The sequence below is a fragment of the Mya arenaria genome, chromosome 9 (genome assembly GCF_026914265.1).
Source record: "Mya arenaria isolate MELC-2E11 chromosome 9, ASM2691426v1".
NCBI classification, from domain to species: domain Eukaryota; kingdom Metazoa; phylum Mollusca; class Bivalvia; order Myida; family Myidae; genus Mya; species Mya arenaria.
The window spans coordinates 34,998,004-35,020,572 of NC_069130.1; the positions used below are offsets into that span (position 1 = coordinate 34,998,004).

The following is a 22,569-nucleotide window of genomic DNA, read 5'->3' on the forward strand; positions in this document are numbered from 1 at the left end:
ATTAAGTGTGTAAGGTTAAAACTACCCTAGCCTGTTTTATTAAGATCAATAGTAAGTTTGTACAAATAAAAGAATGGTAACAATCATATTCTAAAGGCAGTTTATATAAACATCATGACTTAAACTTAGAACTTTGTGTTTGTATAAAGTGTAGTTTTAAGTTCTTTTGTGCTTTTTCAGGAGCTGCAAAAACAATAAGGATATCCAAGTTTGCAAGTGAGAGCCATGGGGGTCCCTCCATGGTGGTTGGCTGCTCTGGAGACATGTCTGATGTGTACAGCAGTCACTGTGATGGGAATGCCTCCGAACATTGTCTTCATTGTTGCTGATGATTTGGGTTTGTACCATATTTGTTCAAATAATGACGCAGAACGTGTGTTAATTTCCACCCCCCACAATTTCATTATAAACCATTATGTTTCTGTCTAATTAGAATATTAGTTGAGTGTGATCTATCATCGTACAATAGGGTAATGGCTTCTTATAAAAGACAAAAGTTGGTGTACTTTAAAAAAAAGTTGTGGCCTTTACAATATCTACAGTGGAATAAGTAATAAGGTGCATTTTTTGTCTGGTTAAGCATTGTTTAAGTTAAAGAAAGAGACAAAATATGCATAAAAGAAAGCACTTAACATGCATGCAGGTGTATCCAGACAAATCTGATATGTAGAATGTTTGTTTCATGATATTAAACTATGTTAGGGAATAGTGTTCTTATAATTCATCTTTCTGCATTGTTTTATAGAATATGTTATTGTCAAAGTCTTTGGTTATGGGGGACCACTTACTGGTTTAATTTGAAAAACACCATGATTATTCACATTCAGCTTTAAGGTAATGAGTTAAACTAAATATATTGTACTTCAAAACAGTCGAAACCCGTTGGCTCGAGCTCCTGGGGACCAGCGAAAATACTTCGAGCCTCGGAAAATCTGAGCAAAGCAGGAATGCTTACATTTAGTTTAAGGAAATTGATCCTTAACATCCTGTTCGAGTTAACAAAGAATTTCAGCCAAGCGAGTTTGAGCCAACAGAGTTTGACTGTATTGTTTACTGTATTGCTTTAAGATTGAATAGCGATGCTGTTAACCCCACCCCTATAATGCATGATTGCCTGTTGGACAAATAAAAACATAATATGCACAACCAGTCTATTTCTTTTTCAGGCTGGAATGATGTAGGCTACCACAATCCTGACGTGATCACACCCAACATTGACAAACTGGCAAATATGGGCGTAAAGTTGAACCAGTCTTATGTACAACCAGTCTGTTCACCGTAAGTCATGGTGAAAGAGCTTGAGGTTAAGTATTTACTATTGTGTTGATGGTAAATGGCAATCTTCTATGCACTGATCTTTGTTGATGAGTAGATCTCTGTCACCACATAATAAAAACAGCTAGACTACAGCTAACATTTTGAATTTTTATTTCATTTCGTTGACTTTTTGCATTTTTTTCAATCATTGAAAAAAACAAAAAATCCCTTACCATTTTCAAGAGTTTAAATATATTTAAAAAAAATAAAAATGAATGGTGTTACATGAATTTGATCACCATCATATATATTACATGTATTTACTATAAATAACGGCATTGATTACCGTATTTCAAAGGGGAGTAACTGCTGTGTGGTATTCAGGTTAATGACCAATCCCAGTCTAGTTTTGCTGACATAGTCCGGGTTTTTTTTTTGAAATTATAAAGAGGTGATCCAAGTAAGATTGTGGACCATAGCTGATACTGATGTTACTTCGAACACATCTATCCAATTTCACGAATATAATTATGAAAGTCAAGTAAGAAAGCAAAAGCCTTCAATACATTATATCTGTAACTAATACCAGTGAAAATAGACATATATCTGTAGCAATTTGCCAATAACCGTGGACTTGTACACTCATTTTTGTTCTGTTTTGTATGAAAAGTAAGGTAGGTCTATATAACTATGGCTTTAATAATAGGTGAGTTATTTCAACTGAGAATAAAGGAAACGCATATGCATCTCTTACAGTTCTCCGTTTACAGTAATAAATAAAGAAATGATATGGTTGATTGGTTTTGGCAAATGGTCCTTATATGCAATGAGTTGTATAGTGTTTATTTCAGGTCACGGCATGCCTTTATGACAGGATACTATCCCTGGAAAGCTGGTCTACAGGTAGGTGCCAAAAAATGGCAAATACTCTCGTCCCTTATCATTACCATCGTGAGTCTGAGTTAACGGCTTAATACTCAAAATAGCATGTAAGAATATTATTTTAAAATTGATTTAAGAAAAGAGATTATGGTGACAATTGCTTTATCTTCTTTTACAAATACGAATAATTACACATTCTTTTGTTAAAGATAGTTCATTGAAACATTCATGATTTAGATTTTTTCTGAATCTTGAGTTTAGTAACTCAATATTGTTAAAATGTAAGTGAACAAATGCCCAGACTGTTTTTATCAGGACGGATAGTGTTTTCCTAAATCCAAAACCGAAACTTTTTTTAAGCTTTTTTTCATCTTGACCTTCAAAAAATGTCTCAAGGTAATGTGATAGCCAGTAATGGCAGTGTTGTTTAAATTTAACTGTGAACATGAAATGCATAAACAAAAACATCATCAAGATATTCAAATGAAATTTGCAAGAGAGATACCAACATGTGTAGCAAAGTCAATAGATCTTGGTGAAATGATTGCTTTCAAAAGTTGTTGAACAGATGAGTGATGGTGTTAGTCTGTGGCGCTCTTGTTAAATGGCCTGTCACATAATAAGGATGCACCTCGCAGGGAGCATAAGATTAACAACGGCAAAAATACCTGCTGAGCTTCGTCGAGAAAACACTTGAAAAATCACAATTAAACAAAGCAATACTGATGTAGTAAAGGCATTGTGATACCCTTGTCATATGTGCTATGCAATACCACTTTTCTGTCCCCATAATGTTATACCAAGGCGCCAACATTGTTCAACCGATGTGCCACCGTTGACCGGAGCCATAGTGGAGTGATACTCGAGTAATGCTGTTGTAGTCCTGTTGCTCCCTTCAACAACACAACAGCAGACCTTTTTTACATGATCAAAGTTTGAACTGTCGCCTCCTGTTTCCAAATTTTTTGCCCATGTCCTGAAGATGTACTACTCTGTTTTTAGCAATGTGATACTACTGCGATGCCAAAATTTACTAGTACCGTACAAATCCCTTGAATTTCCAAAAATGAGCTCCATTATAGGTGTGACAGGCCCTTTAGCGTTAGTATGACATTCATTTGCATGTATAGTGGTCATTTAACACACATAACAATGTATTTTAAAGAAAAAACAGTGCTCAAGTTCAGTGTTGAACATTTTTCCTGGTTCCTGTTTTCAGCACATGGTGATATGGGACCAGCAAGACGTTTGTTCACCTCTTAATCTCAAATTTCTACCTGAAAAACTGAAGGAGGCTGGGTATGCGACCCATGCTATAGGAAAGTAAGTTAGTAGCTTCATTGTTTGTACTGCCTCTATATATATGCAGAATATACTGCAGCAAGTAATAACCATTTCCCAAGATGGAAAATATAGAACAAGAGCTGGATTAACTTCGTTTATTCCAGTCTTGGTGTAAACATGTATGTGTGTTTGTGTTGTAAAAACTGGAATTATACAAATAGACTGTATCACTTGAATGTCAACACAAAATCACATATAGTTTTGCCTTTATAAGTTTAACTTTCTAAAATTATCAAGGAAAATATATACTTAACATCTCAATTATGATATAAGGTCTTAATTTCAATCCATATCATTCAAGAGATCAAATCTAACAAATAATTTTTTTTCTAATGATACCAAAGTTTTGAGTATGAATGTGCTCAACAGAAAAATAACGATTATCAAAAATATCAAAGATAAATGAAGCAAGACATTTATAACAACAGTCAGGGAGTTTAAAATACATACATTGTGGTGAACGTCCAAGCATCTAATGCCAAAAAGGACTAGAATTTTCGGTAGAAAGAAAACGAAAGCCTCATGGTATGATTTTACCAGAAACTCCAAAAAAACTGCTGAATAGCCAAGGTTACACACAACTAAATTAAAAGAATCAGTATATTGTTGTTATTGAAAGGTGTACAAGATTGTTTTGATACATGTAGACTTTTAAATGGATTCTTTAGCTTGTCCAGTTTTTGAAAGAAACAAACAATACAATTATTCAAGATATTCATGAAAAAACATAGTATGCACAACATCGTTGACAATATCTACATGTGTTTCGTAAATAATTGTGAATAAAAACTGGATGACTGACTGATTTCTGAAAATTAAATATGATTGAGCCTTAGGGTAAAAGTATACATATTTATAACAATAGTAATACAATTGAAACTACAATACAATACCTGTAGCCAACTGTTTTATTTATTAATTTCTGTGTATAGAGGCTCGAGAACCAATGCCTTACATACTCGAAATAAAAACACAACATAAAAATACAACACAGTCAAATACTAGCTATTACAAAATGTTATAATTTAAAATATATTTAGTAATCAATTTTAGCTCTTTGCTATTTTAACAAGACTACAAGAAACAAATGTTATGGTACCAAATTTGTCCTAATAGTGCACAGGGCACCTGTCAAGTTTAACCCCATATATGCTGATTTATGATCAACCAAAAATTAGTTTTTAATAAATATTAGGTTTTGGTAGACTAATGTTGTACAGTTAAGTGTATGAAGGAGACCAGTAGATGCCATAGGGATAAAATGTTGTCAAACGCGATCTTAACTATGGAATAAACTCCATCCGTGCAAGTTGTAAGTCAGGGCTATTCCATTTAAACACATAACCCCCAGGGGGAAGGTACTTTTAAATTATGCCACCCCCCTACAGAAGCAAATTTACCCTTTTGGGGTCCAAATTAGTGAAAAAAGACATCCACTCTTATACTATTTAAATAATTGCCTTCCCCCTGGGGGTTATACATGTATGTTTTACTGTAATAGCCCTCAGGTAAAACATCGAAAATCATAACTAATCATGGGAACAGGCAAAAGGCCCTCTTCTTGATAAACTAGAACATGCCCGTCTCTAAAGACAAAATACTTTTTTTTTTGCTTAAATATTGATATTTTTACCTTTCATCTGTGTTTTAACCAGGTGGCATCTGGGATTCTGCAGCTGGAACTGTACGCCCATGTATCGAGGGTTTGACTCTTTCTACGGCTACTATAACAGTCGCAGTGACTACTACACACACCATGAAGGTAAGTCTAACTGTTCCTTTCAGCATGCGGGGGTGTTTTTTAAGAAAAAAAGTATAACCGTAGCCTTTGTGTTACTGGTGTCGTCTGCGTTGTTGCTTTGCAAAAACCTTAACCAAAACTCTCCGAGATATTTAATGAAACTTGGTACAAATAATTTTGGCTGTAATAGTTATTGATTTTTAATGCCCCTTTTTCGACTGAAACGCCGTAGAAGTGTTGCCCCTTTCTCTGCCGCACATTTTTATAAACAGCAGTCTCTGCTTGATTAAGACTATTCATTAAGAACACAGTTGGTGAAATACTGTCAATGCCCCTTTGACTATTGGCTAAAGTTGTGATTTGCTTTTATGCCCCCAAAGGAGGGCATATAAAAATCGCATGGTCCGACCATTCAGTTTTTCTTGTCTAGGCTGTTTGTCATGCAAGGAGGGATTTTAAAATTACTAGGCACATGTGTTAAGTACATAAAAATAAAGTGTCACATGCAAAACCCACATCCTTACCTTAAAGGTCAAGGTATTCACTTTCTGGTTTATCATTATGGAATGCTGCTTATATGCATATACAGTCGAAACTCATTATGTCGACTTAGTTGGGACCTAGGGAAAAAAGTCGAGATAGCAAACATTCGACACATCCGAATTACAAAAAAGTATCACCAATCCCAAAACATTTGAGTTTGATTTATGTCCGATGTCCGACTTCTGCAATTGAACGGTCTTGTTACCGTCGTGAAAACAGCAAACGTATTATTGAAAAATAAAATAATAAAAAAATGAATTATTTGTGTCAAATTTATTTAATTCACGTTTATGGATTACACAAAACAGATATAAAACCACAATTACATACACTTGTATATTGTAAGAAAACGGTTTAGCACATATGACAATAACTTAAAATAACACATTTGTAATGCCTGTTTGTTTTCTACATACAGTGTAGAGAAATTTCTTCGTCACTTTACTTTCAATGTTGTCGTATTTTTAGATGATGTCATCGGCGTCCTTGTGCATTTCAATGAATAGCTTGAGCAATAAATGTCTCTTTAATGAAAAACATAAACAAACAACTTTAATTATTTACACTTACCAATTAACCTCCAATTATGACAGTTTGTTATTTTGACACCCACAGTAATTTAGTGACATGCCGCAAACATTCATAACAATTTTCGCACCTACAACCCGATCTACAGTTCGACATAAGAAACAAGGAAAATGTGTGAAATCGACCATAGGGACTGAAATAGGAGGTTGACATAGCGAAAAAATCGAGATAGAAAAATTGACACAAGCAGATCTATTTTATAAAGAACAAGAAGGAATAAATTCGGGACTGGAGAAAAAAGTCGACAAAACCGGAAAGTCGAGATATCCGACGTCGACATAGCGAGTTTGGACTGTACAATATAGTTGGTTGTGTCCCGATGGTAACTTAGTCATGCACAGAGGGACTTTAAATAATTTGGCACCTGTGTTTGGTTCGGTTGATAAAAATAGACGTGCAAGACCCACAACCCTACCTCAAAGTTCATGGTCACACTTGTAGTATAATCATTATGGAATGCTGCATATATGCACAAAGAGTATAGTTAGTCCTGTCAAGGCTGTAAATATGTCATGCAGAGAGGGATTTTACAATTATATGGTACATGTTATTTTGGAAACAGGTTTGTCAAAATGTTTGAGGAAATAAATCACCCAATCAGACCCTGGTAATTAAAAAAAGGGGGGGCTCTTTAAACAGCATTGACTGCCCTTAGTTTCATTTAAAATGGCGAAATAAAAGAAAAGTTATCTTTGCTTTAAGTCATCATTAGAAGCAAAATGTTGCCTTTCAACGTAGCATTTATGACGTAATTTATCTTGTGGAACACACACACACACTGTATATATATAATATAGAAGTTGAGCAAGCATTTTACTAGTGCAGGGCCTTAGCTTATATCAACTATATGTACCATTATTTGACTTTTCTCAAATATTACCTTCATTTAATCTACTTTTTGCTTGTTGAAAAGTAACTATTATTCCTATTTCATTTTCAGCAAATTTTCTCGACTTCCATGATGGCTATGAGGTGGTGTGGGACAAAAATGAATCTTATTCCGCGGTAGAGATATAAATTATCCATAAACTACTGTAACTAGTTACCTAAATGACCACATGGTATTTTTGTATGACCATTTCAGGCTGAAATTGGCCCAATTCCTTATGTCAAAACATGTATGTTTCTCCATATGCAAAGCTATGTACATCCTCAAATGGTGGGAAAAAACACTTCACCAATGATTAGTTTAAATATTGAATGATTATTCTGTTACATGCCATATTACAGACTTTTTGTACATATTATTAAACTGTTCCTTATATAAATGGGGATTTAACTATCAATACTTGTATTGGATTAATTCCAATTCTTAAATACCACAACATTACATTGTATCTTTGAGAAATGTATAATCATTCAGCCATCTTCCATTTTCAAGCATTTGTATGCCGAGCGGGCGGAGAGGATTATCTTGGAGCATGACACCAGCAAACCGCTGTTCATGTATCTACCCTACCAGAACACTCACGAACCGCTTCAGGTAAAAAGACAAGGAAAATAATGGGACTTTCTCACCATCCATCAAAAACTTTGGGCTTCCAAATCTATCATACGCTCATGAGGAAGGAAAGATGAAACAATTTAAATGAGAAATATATATAAGGAAAACAATGAATAAAGCCTGTTTGCTTTCGGTGTCCCGATCAGGTGGATCTATAAATCAAGGGCTGATTTCTCAGACTGAGTCTTATACCTATATTATACATATATATTTATTATGCCCCCGAAGGTGGGCATATTAAAATCGCACCGTCCGTCCGTCCGTCCGGCCGGCTCTGTAACTTTCCCTTGTATGGACAGATTTTAAAATAACTTGCCAAATGTGTTCCACATACCAAGACGACGTGTCGCGTGCAAGACCCGTGTCCCTCCCTCAAAGGTCAAGGTCACACTTAGTGTTTATTCACAATGGAGTGCTGCATATAAGGACATAGAGTATAGGTTGTCGTGTCCGGGCTGTAACTTTCTCTTGTATGGAGAGATTTTAAAATAACTTGCCACATGTGTTCCACATACCAAGACGACGTGTCGCCTGCAAGACCCGTGTCCCTGCCTCAAAGGTCAAGGTCACACATAGTGTTTATTCACAATGGAGTGCTGCGTATAAGGACATAGAGTATAGGTTCTCGTTTCCGGGCTGTAACTTTCCCTTGTATGGACAGATTTTAAAATAACTTGCCATATGTGTTCCACATACCAAGACGATGTGTTGCGTGCAAGACCCGTGTCCCTACCTCAATGGTCAAGGTCACACTTAGTGTTTATTCACAATGGAGTGCTGCATACAAGGACATAGGGTATAGGTTGTCGTGTCCGGGCTGTAACTTTCTCTTGTATGGACAGATTTTAAAATAACTTGCTACATGTGTTCCACATACGAAGACAACGTGTCGTGTGCAAGACCCATGTCCCTATCTCTAAGGTGAAAGATACACTAAGTGTTTATTCACAAGGGAATTCTGAATATAAGGACATAACAGTGTAGGTTGTCAAGTATGGGTGGTATTTTTTTATGTTCAGAGGCAATTTAAAATAACTTGCCATATGTATTTGACACGTAAAGGCAAGATCAACTTTTCATGTACTGACCTTGTTCGTAGGTCAATGTCACATTCGGGGGCATTCGTCACATACTGTGACAGCTCTTGTTCAACCTATATTATACATATATATTTATTCAAACTATATTATACATATATATTTATTCAACTTATGTTACATAATAAAAATATTCTATGTCATTTTGGTATGATTTATGATGTGTTGAGGTTGCTATGTTTAAACAAGTGGGGATTAAACCATTTTGACATATTAATGTTTTATGAGAAATGTAATACAACTAATGATAAAGTTAATGAATAAATACATATTAAAATTAATAAATAAAATATATAACTTAATGTATAACATATAAAATTTAATGTGTGATTTAAATAGTGCATGCTATTTCAGAAATGCATATAAAATTGTTTGCAATTAGGCAGTGATAGTGTTTGGATAGATTTTATCCATAAATATTAAAGCAGCCACTGTAGGACATGGGCATACCTCTTCATACTCTGCTTTGTTTTGATTTTCAGGTACCTCCAGAATATGAGGCCTTGTATCCGAATGTGAAGACCCCTGACAGGAAAACGTTCTGTGGTCAGTTTTCATTGTGCAAAAACCTTAACCATCATATAAGCCATATCTCGAAAACCATTTAAGATATGCAAATGAAACTTGGTACACATGTTGCCAGAGAAAAGATTCACATACTTGGCAAGTCACATAACTCTGACTTATATAATTGTTGAGTTATGCCCCTTTTTCAAAGATAAAATAACAGATGAGCCTTGACATTAATTGCACTGCACTCTTGTTTAAGTAAATGGAATTGACAAATGTTTCAGGTTTTGGTGAGACTCAAACCTAAAGCAACACTTTTTACAGCCAACTGTCTGGAGTGTAACTGAACTGAGAAATCTATCAATAAACTGATCTTGAACATTTTGTTGAAATATCTAATTCCTGCAGGGAAAACAATATTTTTTCCAGTTAAATGTCCCATGGAACTTGTCCATGGTGAAGGGCATAATAAAAGTGAAATGGGTTATATCTGACAATGGTAAAATTAATGCAGAAGGCCAACATTGCTGATGAATCCAAAGTCAAAACATGAATAAACCAGCTCATAATACTGTTCACATGAATCTTTTACCTTTCAGGTATGGCCACTGCCCTAGATGCCGCAATAGGTCGTGTGGTGTCTGCTCTCGAGAAGAAAGGTCTCTATGAGGATACCATGTTTTTCTTCACACCAGATGTAAGTTGTCTCTATCTATGTGTCTATTTATAGGAACCAAAGTGTTTCTTTCAGAGGTGTAAAGATATAATCTTGAACTTCAAGGGAAAATTGAAACAAAGAAAGATAATCATGATTTTTGACTAGGTTTGGTGATAAGGACGGGTACCTATAATCTTGCGACCAAAAGGATATAAAGTCATCATTCGAGAAAAAGCACTTTATTGACTGCTTCAAGTAGCTTGTCCATCTTTAAAAAAAAAAGTTACTGCGATAGACTTGGTGTCGACACTGGGATACAAAAATGTGGTCATAGCTGATAAAAAACATGTAAGTATTTACATGAAACTTGATTCACATGTTGCAAGTGACATTCCACATTTATGAAGCAAGACACTTAGCTCTGGCTTAACTGATTGTTAAAACACACACTACTCTTTTTGACTGGAAAAAAAGTCTGCGCTGAGTCAGTGACAAGATTGATAACTCAGGAAGAGAATTTTTAATTTCATTTAAAATTTTTGGCTCCATATTCAATTTCAGAATGGTGGCTGAGTTGTCAAGGAAACAACTTGTTGCCATGAAAAGGATGTTTATTAGGAAGGGATATAATTTTCAGCTAGTTACAGTACTAGTATGTTAGTGGCAGCATCAACACTAAGAGAGATACTATACCACATTAGAATGGAATGAAGGCTAGGATGTGTATGGAGAGGCAGCTAAATCAGGAAGCTCTCTGAACAATAGGGGATGGTTTCTGTCAGCTGCAGTGACTGTATCGAATCTATGAGAGATAATGTTTGTACATTCCAGAATGGAGGCTGGCCAGCCAAGGGAGGTAACAACTGGCCACTAAGGGGAAGCAAAATCACAATCTGGGAAGGGGGAACTAGAGTGCCAGCTTTTGTTTCTGGTTCCCGGCTCAAGAAGTCACACTACTCATTCAATGGGTAGGTGATGACCTTTAAGTTAAGTATCATGAATACAAAAAAATCACTTGCTCAATATTTAGCTTAAGGCAACTGAACACTTTAATTATTTTCATTCTCATCTGGAGTTTAAAAAAAAAATGGGCAGAATATTCTTCACTCTCTCATATATGGATACTAAAGACAGCCCATCTTAAATTAGTGTTTAACCAATGGAGCAGTATACTACTTCAGGCATGACCAGGGACTTTGATTTGATATGCTCTTTTGTCAAACAAAAAGGTAATTATCAAGGGTGGTCGTAATCAAATTAAACATCATATGATTTGCAGAAGAATTTTGTAGTATAGAAAATAACAGTTGATGCTAGAAAATTCATGAAAAAACATTGATAATGTTTATATCAGTTTTCAAATACTTTCAGATTGTTTCATGCTGTTGACTGGAATCCAACTATTGTGTCAGCAGCTGGCTTAAAACCAGGTAACACATACCTTTATGCTCATTTTTATGCCCCCACAAAGTGGCGGCATATAGGGTTGCCCTTGTCCGTACGTACGTCTGTCTGTCTGTACGTACGTATGTCCCGAAGATTGTTTCCGATCTAATTCTTGAAAACCGTTTGTCCAATCCTCACCAAACTTTTAACACGTGTTTGTGACCATAATATCTTGATCAAGTTCGATAGTCATGGAAATCGCTTTAGTCATTTAGGAGTTACGGCCCTTTTTTGCCAAAAATACTTCAAAAATATATGTTTCCAATCTAATTCTTGAAAAGTATGTGTCCAATCCTCACCAAACTTTACATACATGATTGTGACCATAATATCTTGATCAAGTTCGATAGCCATGGAAATCGCTTTAATCATTTAGGAGTTAGGGCCCTTTATTTCCCAACAATACTTAAAAAATATCATCTCGATGTAAATGAGATGTGGATCCAACAAGTTTTTTCCTGCCTGAATGGCGCCATATAACCTATACAGTCTTGCGATGCCGTAAAACCCAACTCAACTCAACTTATCCTATATGTGCAGATTATCCTGAATAATCATTATGGCTTATTTTCTGTGACAAAAAATCGAAGTGGGGGCATCCGTGTCCTATGGACACATTTCTAGTTCTCTCTATTTTTTTTTTAAAGTAAAGTTATTGTCATACCCTTGGTATTGTTGTCAGCTTGGCAGTGTCATACAAACATTTAATTTAAATACTGTTCAAGATATTCTTATTAAATTTGGTAGACATTTTAAAAGAGGCAATGCTAACATGGCCTAACATGGCCCATGCCTATGGCATAAATACTTGTTGAGAGAAACAAAAGCAGATTAGCATTTGAGTTAGCTTTTTTATTCATTTAATACCATTCTATAACCTCCTATCCTATAGAAAACAACAAAATCAATACTTTTCAATGGTATTATTTTGGAAGTCTCAGTGAAGCGATTTGGGAAACCGATTAACACATACAGCAAGAACTTGCAACATGAGCAAAGTATGATTGTCTTATTAACATCATGCCTGACAAAAATGGAGCTTACAGACATGGTCAACTGGCCGAGGAAAAACTGAGATAAAACCCTTCTTCTGGGGGAAACTCAGAAACCTCTGCCCGTTTGTCATCCAGATTTACTGGATTTGTCTCGTACCACTAGATGTCGGGCCTCATCACCCATAAACTCCTTAACAATTAGGTATAAAATGCATATCATTTATATGATTCATGTCACTATATCAAAATATACAATTGTCAATTACAACGCTATGTATACAAGTGAGAACAAAAAGATCATTCATATGATGAAATTGCATAAAACAGAAAACTTTCACCTTTAACATTTGCTTGTAAATTTTTACTATCAATTGTATCGATGTGAGCGTATCGGCTTCCCAGCGCTGAATGCTATTACATTCATATACGCACGAAATACTCGTGCGTATGAACCACTCGTGCATATAAAACGCCACCTGGCGGTTATTCCATTACAAGCGAAATTATTTTTCTTCTAATTCATTTCACTCAAACGCAGAAAATAATATTTTATTTTTTTGTGGGGGGAGGGGGGGGGGTCCTAATAACAAACAATAAAGACATTAGACCAGAAAAACAAATAGATAGAGAGATATAAAGTAATTTTTATCTAGTATTATTTTTATATAAGAAAAACAGTGTAATACTAAGTATTGTCATCGGCAGCTGTGTGCAAAATGCAATATGCTGGCAACCTTGAAAATGTTTTTGGTTACATAAAATAAGGTACCGGGTTCACATTTTTACTAGGATTTTGTTGTAGAAAAAAGAAGTAAAAAAGTAGACAAAATATTTAAAATTCTTAAAATCTTTAACCACTTTAAATTTACTTTAAAAATATATTAAGCAAAATGGCATTATGATTGATGTTCTATCTTCAGATCCTGGAATGGATGGGATCGACCAATGGGAAGCTATCAATACTGGTGAGGAGGGGCAGAGAACGGAGTTCATATACAACCTGGATGATGTGGTACCAGCCACTCAGGGGCATGCTGGGATCAGGTGATTAGCTCATTCAGGAGTTATGGCCCTTGAAGATATTCATGTAGTCTGCACTCCAACCTGACCATGTCTTAACCAATTATCATCAAATTTGGTTGCAATGGCACACATACTCTGCCAAGTTAATTAGCTAGATTAAATTATTATCCCCCGCCGAATCGAAGATTTCGGGAGGGGGATATTGTTTTGGCGTTGTCCATCTGTCATTCTGTCCGTCCGTCTTTCGTCTGTCCGGTACCATATATTGGAAGGCATTGATTGGAAAATGTTCAAACTTGGTCAGAATGTTCCCCTTGATCAAATCTTGACCACATAAAAGTGGGTCACTTGGGGTCAAAAACTAGGTCACTAGGTCAAATCTTAGAAAAATCTTTGGAACATACTAGAGGCATTATACATGGTCAAATATTCATTAAACTTAAACAGAATGTTTTCCTTGATGAACTCTTGGTCGTAAATAAAACTGGGTCACATATGATCAAAAATTAGGTCACTAGGTCAAATCTTAGAAAAATCTTGTCCAAAACCATATCATGGTATTGATTGGTCAAGTTATGTTAAAAATTGGTCATAATGTACCCCTTGAAGAAATATGGATCACTTTAAAAAGTGGCTCACATGGGGTCAAAAACTAGGTCACTTGGTCAAATCTTAAAAAAATCTTTGGAACATACTAGAGGCATTATACATGGTCAAATATTTATGAAACTTAATCAGAATGTTTTCCTTGATGAACTCTTGGTTGTAAATAAAACTGGGTCACAAATGATCAAAGATTAGGTCACTTTGTCAAATCTTAGAAAAATCTTGTCCAGAACCATATCATGGTAATGATTGGTCAAGTTTTGTTCAAAATTGGTCATGATGTACCCCTTGATGTTATATAGACCACTTAAAAAAGTGGGTCACATGGGGTAAAAAACTAGGTCAGTAGGTCAAAGCTTAGAAAAATCTTTGGAAAATACTAGAGGCATTATACATAGTCAAATATTCATAAAACTAAATCAGAATGTTTTCCTTGATGAAATCTTGGACTTATTCGAAACTGGGTCACATATGATAGAAAATTAGGTCACAGGGTCAAATCTTTCAAAAATCTTGTCCGAAACTATTTTATGGTGGTGATTGGTCTGATTAAGGTCAAACATGATCAGAATGTTTTTTGGGTTAAATTTCGACTGCGTTTTAAAGTGTGTCATATGGGTAAAAAACTAGGTCACTTGGTCATATCTTACAGAAATCTTGGGAACACTCTAGAGGCAATACATCTGCTCTTATTTCCATGAAACTTAATCAGAATGTCTCAATGAAATCTTGGAATAGATTGAAACTAGTAGGTCATGTGGGGTCGTAAATGAGGTCACACTGGGTCAAATCTTATAAAAACTTGTGGACACTAGAGGCTATATTTTTTGCAATATATCTGGACCAATCTTCATGAAACTTGATCAGAATGGTTGCCTTGATGAAATCTTAGATTAGTTTGGAACTGGGTAACATGGAGTCATCAACTAGGTTTCTTGGTAAATTCTAAATGTTACATTATATACATTTGTTTTTTAATTCCAAACAGTTGCAATCAAACTCAAACTCATATATATATATATATATTTCATCAACAATTGATTTCCATTCCTTGACTGAGCCCAATCAGGAGGGGGATATCAATTCAACGAATTTGCTTGTTTACTCTAAATCTGTCTGACTTTTGAATTTTACCAACTTCACCTTGTGCTCTCTCTGACTTGAGCATATCTTATCTACCCCCAGTAATTTTTCAAACATAGTGCAAACTGGTTATTCATTACAACAGAGACAATATTGTGAAGCAATTAATATGTCTTAAGTTTCTGTGATATATTTTCAAATACTGGTTAAGGTTCTCATATACCGTATGTGTTTGAAATTTTAAATTGAGTGTGTTTTAACCTAACGATAGGTCAATCAATTATCAAGTTTGATAAAGATTGGATAAGAAATGATGAATTTAAACAGCAGAAATGCCTGTTTTGACAATCTTAACAGGCAGCAGGTTGTAGCTGGTTATCGAACTTGGTCCAAATGGTATGTCCATAAATGCTGTTACTTGGTTAGACTGTAATCAAACTTTAACAACAGGGTTGGTGACTACAAGCTGCTAGAAGGACTGGTGGGCGCGTACAATGGCTGGTACCCACCTGACCAAGTGTACACAGAGGACAGCATGCACCAATGGGAACCACACACAGTGAACCAGTCCTACTACAAACTCTACAACCTTAAAGGTAAGGACAATATGCTACTAGTAATGATAGTAATTTCTATCAATTTCAATAAAATGTAACACTTTTGTGAGGCCTACAAAAAAAGGACTTCTGGTTTGGGTTTCTTGACCTAACAACCAAATAGGCGCCGACCCTATGGATTTCATAGTCCTTTAAAGTTTTATAGTGAAGATTGCTATAAAGCCATTCCCCTATGATGACAATAAAGTCATTACATAAAGCTTAATAAGAAAGTGCATACCTACTCTACATGTACCTGTTTTTGGACAAGATGTAACCCTAACCACACAAACGTTTTTGGCCTAATACATGTGTGTTTCTAAATATTCTTAAGAGAACACATAATGGATGCCAAAGCTTGTGATATTATTTTTCCGTTAAACAAGACATATACTCAGTATTTATAAAATTCTTCTCATGCCCATATTATCATTGATCATGTACAAGGTTTCATGCAAATAACTTGAATGAGTTAAGGTCACAATACTTTTTTTGTAAGTTTTAGTGACTATCAAAGTAAATAAATCAACTATTATTTAACACCTACACATGTGTATTGTGTTACTTGTAACATGTGTATAATTATCGAGAAACATTTTGTCAAGGTTAAAGTTTTTGCGTGCCCATGTACTAACGTCAAGGCTATGACATCACCTGGAGTCCTTTTCTTTGATAAAACAGAGTTCAAAATGAGAAGAACAAGCCTTTATGAGAAATTTTCGAAATGATACGTTAAGATTTTAAGATATAATTATGGTTAGAGTGGTTTAGTGGTAGAATTGTCTGCCTCTCACCCAAGAGGTCATTGGCTATTCTGTTGGCCTTTCAAATAGGACACCAGTCCTGGTTTTATTCTATGATGTGGACTCGAGGAGTGATCATATGAGAATAAAGCTGTCTTAAGTAATCAAACTAAATAAACCCTGACATGCAGAAATAGGTATTAAAGTGGTTAGTTCAGTCAGGGCAATGGTAATCACTCTTTCTTCTCACCTAGGCGACCTGGGTTTTATTCGTTGTCTGGGCTCATGGGCTCATGTGAATTTGAATTGTGGTAACCAAGCTGGAAAAGTGTTTTTTTTCCAATGTCCCCAACAACCCAAGACCACACCCTCAAGAACATTTAGCCAACGAGACAGATATATTGTTGAAATAAATTGTTTCACAAATGTTGTTCAATATTAAGAGTTTTGAACTTGGTATTAAGTAAAATTGATGTACGGTAGTTAGGAAATATGAAATCATAGTAACCTGTGACTTAAATAGAATGACTGGGCCTCATTGTGTAATGTATTTTTAATATCCATGATACAGTTTAGGTATTTAAAGCATTTTTCTATGAATAACAACATATTTGATGTAATACTAAAAACTGATGTTTGAAAACAAGGCCCATATTCAGGGTCATATAACTAGTACAAATTGAAAGTGGTGAAAAGCATAAGATGGTTTATGTTTTTTAATTTCATGGTAGATTTATAAAAATTACGTTGTTCTGCAGATGACCCAAATGAGTACCACAATCTAGCTGATGATATGCCGTCCCTTGTGAAGGAGATGGCGGCACGGATGAAGGAGTACCATAGACAAATGATTCCCGCGAAAAACCCGCCTGCAAATCCTGCTGGCAATCCTAAATATTATGGGAATGTTTGGTCTCCTGGCTGGTGTAAACAGCCTATGACATAGGTCTAAAGTTTGGTGAATTACTGTACATGTGCAATAACATTCTGTCAGATTATGAGCACTATAAGCAAAAACAAGTTTATAACTTAAAAAGGGTATTTTCTTGTGTTTAGTGGTTTGTTTTTGTACACAAGATTTTCATAATGAAACCCTAAACATTTATGGATTTTTAGCACATTTACTTGAAATGTGGATTATTTAAAGGTCATTGCCACTTTATCAAATATTGTTCATATTATTTCATAGCTGGTGATATTTATGCAACTTTTATGACTGTGTAAACTTTGTTTGGTGATACATGTACGAACAAATGAAAATCTAGATGTAAATAGTTTAGATGTTTATGAGCAACAGAAATTCAGTTGAATTCATAGAATGAAGGGGGGAGGATTTCATCAAATTTTAGATTCAAAATTAAAACATTACTAAATCAAAGATGAAAAACTTACTATACTTAAAAGCAGTCTAGATATGTCATCTTGGCATTGCAAATACTTATCAATGCAAACATGCCAGTCTAAATGAGGGAAAATAATTGCACAAATGTAAAGTGCTCTGTTATTACCGTTATGGTACTTTTAATTGTTATCATTATTTATTGTTATAAATCTGTTTTTAGATTTAATATAGGATAATTGTTTGTTTCAGTGTAGGATTGTGAAATATTCTCTTTTGCTGTTCAAAAGGCAAATTAGTTTTTATAGAAACAATTGCCAAATTGTCTGTGAATGTAACTTCATTTTAGAAATGACATTTTTGTACGGTAATTGTGTTTTGTCCCTGCGCATGCTGACATTTGATTTGGAAGTGAGAGTTGGCGAAAATTTCAAACAGTGGAAAAATAACAAATTGAAAGTTTAAAATATCATATTTATTTCACTGATAAATATCTATAAACCATCAGAAAGAATATAAGTATACTTTGTATGATGGGTATAAAATGGTTGCTCATGATTTGTTCAACTTTGTTAATTAAGTGATATCCATCCTATTTACAATGATAATTTTGTTACATGTGTACATTATATTGTACACATAAGGAGTCTTAAAGAGTTAACACTCATTTGTTGAATACTTATTTAATATTTCAGTATTGCACAAGGTCTGGTTTTATGATTGTTATTAGAAAAAAATTCATATAGTTCAGAATATCAGAAAAAAAGTCATTTTTTATATTTAATGTTTGATTTAAAAAAGAGAGAGTATTATTAAATTCTAATAATATCAAAATTCACTTAAGAAAATTGAGAAATGAAGTTAAAACTTTTAAATTGTTAAAATTATTTTGAGATATGTTCATGCGGTGCCAGTACATAAAGTGTTACATGTACACTTTAAAAAGTTTTAGTACACATCCTATTGTTAATGACTAAAGTGTTTTGAACTCATTTGTGTTTCTCTCACTGTGTCTTGAATATGATTTAAGTACACATTTTAATTATTCATGAATAGTTATAAACTTATGCAGCTTTTCCATGCGCTGTGTGTTTATGTATTATATTTTGTTTTATTAGCTGTATTTTAAAATAAACACTTCTATGAAAATGATATATGTTCATTTTCCATATACTAGTATATTAATTTTTCATAAAATGTGACTGAAATAAGGAATCCAAACTGGTTATTTTTTGCTACATGTCTGAGTTTGTATTTTTAAGTTCTAAATATAGGGGATAAGATGTGTTTTAAGATTTAAGACTGTAACATCTACATCACCGTCATCAGCAATGCCTAAGACATCGATGTCGTACATTACCTCTCCGAAAAGTTGTTTTGATTCCGATATTCATCAAATCCAACGAATTGCAAACAAACTAAATAATTTTTTAAATGAAAAGAGTATAAAACTAACAACTGGGACCTACTCCCAGCTAACAGTAGTTATGTTGTAGAGATTTTTAATGATTTTTTTCAAAAATGCTTTAAAAGAAATTGGTTAAAATTATGTTTTAACTCTGATCATCACCCTAGTTTGTCTAAATTCAAGACTAGATGAGTGCTATGGCTTTGCCATAATTTGATTTCTAACCTACTGATGATAACACCATTTTGAAATTAATAACCATTAACAATTAAATTTGACTCGAAGACTGCTGAGGTAAATAAGATACAATGTATTTATTAAACTGTTGAAAGCTGGTAAAGAGGCTATTGTTCCACACATGACCTACATGTTTCTCTTTAACACACCAATAAGTACTTGATTCTTCTCTGAAAGACTTACACAAGCACACATAACTCCAATATATAAGAAGAAAGCTGGATAAATGTAACTACAGACAGCATTTTGCCTATTTCTTCCAAAATATTTGAGAAAGAATTAAGTGAGTAACTGTCTAAATATTTTAGTAATATTCATGAGCTTTATGTGCTTTAGAAAAAACCATGGTTGCCAAACTACATTGAAAAGACTCCCTGAGAACTGAACACTTGCTTGTGACAATAATGAATATGTTGCTGCCATCCTCATGGACTTATATATAATTAATTCATGGGCTGACATTCAAAAGAGTGTTCCTCCAGGGTCTTTAGTAGGGCCATTGCATTTTATTGTTTTATTTTTATTATGCCCCCCTTCGAAGAAGAGGGGTATATTGCTTTGCACAGGCATGTCGGTCAGTCGGTCGGTCCGTCGGTAGACCAAAGCTTGTCCGAGTGATAACTCAACAATTCCTGGACGTATGGTCATCAAACTTCACATGAAGGTTGGGCCTGACCAGTAGATGACATCTATTGATTTTGGGGGTCATCAGGTCAAAGGTCAAGGTCACAGTGACCTTTAATGTTAAAATAATTTTAAAGCTTGTCCGAGTGATAGATCGACAATGCCTGCACCCATGGCCCTCAAACTTGACATCGAAATTGGGCCTGAGCAGTAGATGACCCCTATTGTTTTTGGGGGTCATCAGGCCGAAGGTCAAGGTCACAGTGATCTTGAATGATAAAAGGTTGTCCGAGTGATAACGTGACAATGCCTGCACCCATGGCCCTCAAACTTGACTTGGAGGTTGGGCCTGACCAGTAGCTGACCCCTATTGTTTTTGGGGCTCATCGGGTCAAAGGTCAAGTTCACAGTGACCTTGAATGGTAAAAGGTTGTCCGAGTGATAACTCAACAATGCCTGCACCCATGGCCCGCATCATTGAATTGGAGGTTGGGCCTGACCAGTAGATGACCCCTATTGTTTTGGGGGGTCATCGGGCCAAAGGTCAAGGTCACAGTGACCTTGAATGGTAAAAGGTTGTCCGAGTGATAACTCGACAATGCCTGCACCCATGGCCCTCATAATTGAATTGGAGGTTGGGCCTGACCAGTAGAAGACCCTTATTGTTTTTGGGGGTCATCGGGCCAAAGGTCAAGGTCACAGTCACCTTGAATGGTTAGAGGTTTTCCGTGTGATAACTTGACAATGCCTGCACCCATGGCCCCTCAAACTTGACTTGGAGATTGGGCCTGACAAGTACATGACCCCTATTGTTTTTTGGGGTCATCTGGCCAAAGGTCAAGGTCACAGTCACCTTGAATGGTTAGAGGTTTTCCGTGTGATAACTTGACAATGCCTGCACCCATGGCCCTCAAACTTGACATGGAGATTGGGCCTGTCCAGTACATGACCCCTATTGTTTTTTGGGGTCATCTGGCCAAAGGTCAAGGTCACAGTCACCTTGAATGGTTAGAGGTTTTCCGTGTGATAACTTGACAATGCCTGCACCCATGGCCCTCAAACTTGACTTGGAGATTGGGCCTGACCAGTACATGACCCCTTATGTTTTGGGGGGTCATCAGGCCAAAGATCAAGGTCACAGTGAACTTGAATGGTAAAAGGTTGTCCAAGTGATAACTTGACAATGCCTGCACCCATGGCCCTCAAACTTGACTTGGAGGTTGGCCTGACCAGTAGATGACCCCTATTGTTTTTGGGGGTCATTGGACCAAAGGCCAAGGTCACATGTACCTTGAATGGTAAAAGGTTGTCCGAGTGATAACTCGACAATGCCTGCACCCATGGGCCTCAAACTTGACTTGGAGAATTGGCCTGACCAGGAGATAACCCCTATGGTTTTTGGGGGTCATCTGGCCAAAGGTCAAGGTCACAGTGACCTGGAATGGTAAAAGGTTGTCAGAGTGATAACTCGACAATGCCTGCACCCAGTTCCCTCAAACTTGACTTGGAGGTTGGGCCTGGCCAGAAGATGGTCCCTATTGATTTTAGGGGTCATTGGGCCAAAGGTCAAGGTCACAGTGACCTGGAATAGTAAAAGGTTATCCGAGTGATAGCTCGACAATGCCTGCACCCATGGCCCTCAAACTTGACTTGGAGGTTGGGCCTGGCCAGAAGATGGTCCCTATTGATTTTACGGTCATTGGGCCAAACGTCAAGGTCACAGTGACCTTGAATGATAAAAGGTTGTCTGAGTGATAACTTGACAATGCCTGCACCCATGGCCCTCAAACTTGACATTTAGGTTTCTGGTGACCAGCTGATGACTCTGGATTTTGAGTTAATAGAGTCAAAGGTCATGGTCATAACACACTCTATCCTCACACTTTAATGGTCATAATCTTAAAACTGCCTTAACGGCAACAAATCAGCTGTCATTTCGGTGTATGCATATTTCATTCAATTGTCCATATAATCCTGACAACATGGCGCTCAGGGGGGGGGGGGGCATAATGTTTGACAAATATCTCTTGTTTTCAAAAATATTTTCCATGGAAGCACCCTAAACAACTAAGCAGATGATAACACCATGTCCTTCATCTATTTAAATAGTAAATTAAATAAATCTGAACTACTAAACGAAATTAGTTATGATTAAAAGGCAAAACTGAATACACTAAGGTTACCAGTATGGAATTAGGTGAAGTATTCTTGATTTTACCTTGCTTTTATCTTGTTTGACTGTCGAAACCATAAATCTCTCTTATATCAATATATTCTCAAAGTTTAACTAGTTTTTACCTCAATTGTCACGAAACTTGGTCAGGATGTTTGCCCCAAGTAATTTC

The 22,569-nt window shown here is 35.7% G+C and overlaps 1 protein-coding gene across 7 annotated transcripts in view; it reads left to right on the forward strand.

The window, feature by feature from the left end:
• The window catches only part of LOC128245346 (arylsulfatase B-like), a 59,373-nt gene extending 40,266 nt beyond the window's left edge, over positions 1 to 19,107 (forward strand). For all 7 annotated transcript variants that reach the window (XM_052963476.1, XM_052963475.1, XM_052963477.1 and 4 more), the window contains 14 exons: positions 181 to 337; positions 1,167 to 1,278; positions 2,109 to 2,160; positions 3,359 to 3,462; positions 5,139 to 5,245; positions 7,296 to 7,360; positions 7,737 to 7,838; positions 9,439 to 9,502; positions 10,066 to 10,163; positions 10,956 to 11,092; positions 11,496 to 11,554; positions 13,486 to 13,609; positions 15,728 to 15,873; positions 17,375 to 19,107. In XM_052963476.1, the coding sequence (XP_052819436.1) occupies positions 226 to 337; positions 1,167 to 1,278; positions 2,109 to 2,160; positions 3,359 to 3,462; positions 5,139 to 5,245; positions 7,296 to 7,360; positions 7,737 to 7,838; positions 9,439 to 9,502; positions 10,066 to 10,163; positions 10,956 to 11,092; positions 11,496 to 11,554; positions 13,486 to 13,609; positions 15,728 to 15,873; positions 17,375 to 17,562 (1,470 nt within the window). In that variant the 5' untranslated portion in view covers positions 181 to 225 and the 3' untranslated portion in view covers positions 17,563 to 19,107. The remainder of the gene's footprint in view (positions 1 to 180; positions 338 to 1,166; positions 1,279 to 2,108; positions 2,161 to 3,358; positions 3,463 to 5,138; positions 5,246 to 7,295; positions 7,361 to 7,736; positions 7,839 to 9,438; positions 9,503 to 10,065; positions 10,164 to 10,955; positions 11,093 to 11,495; positions 11,555 to 13,485; positions 13,610 to 15,727; positions 15,874 to 17,374) is intronic.
• The last annotated feature ends 3,462 nt before the right edge of the window (positions 19,108 to 22,569 follow it).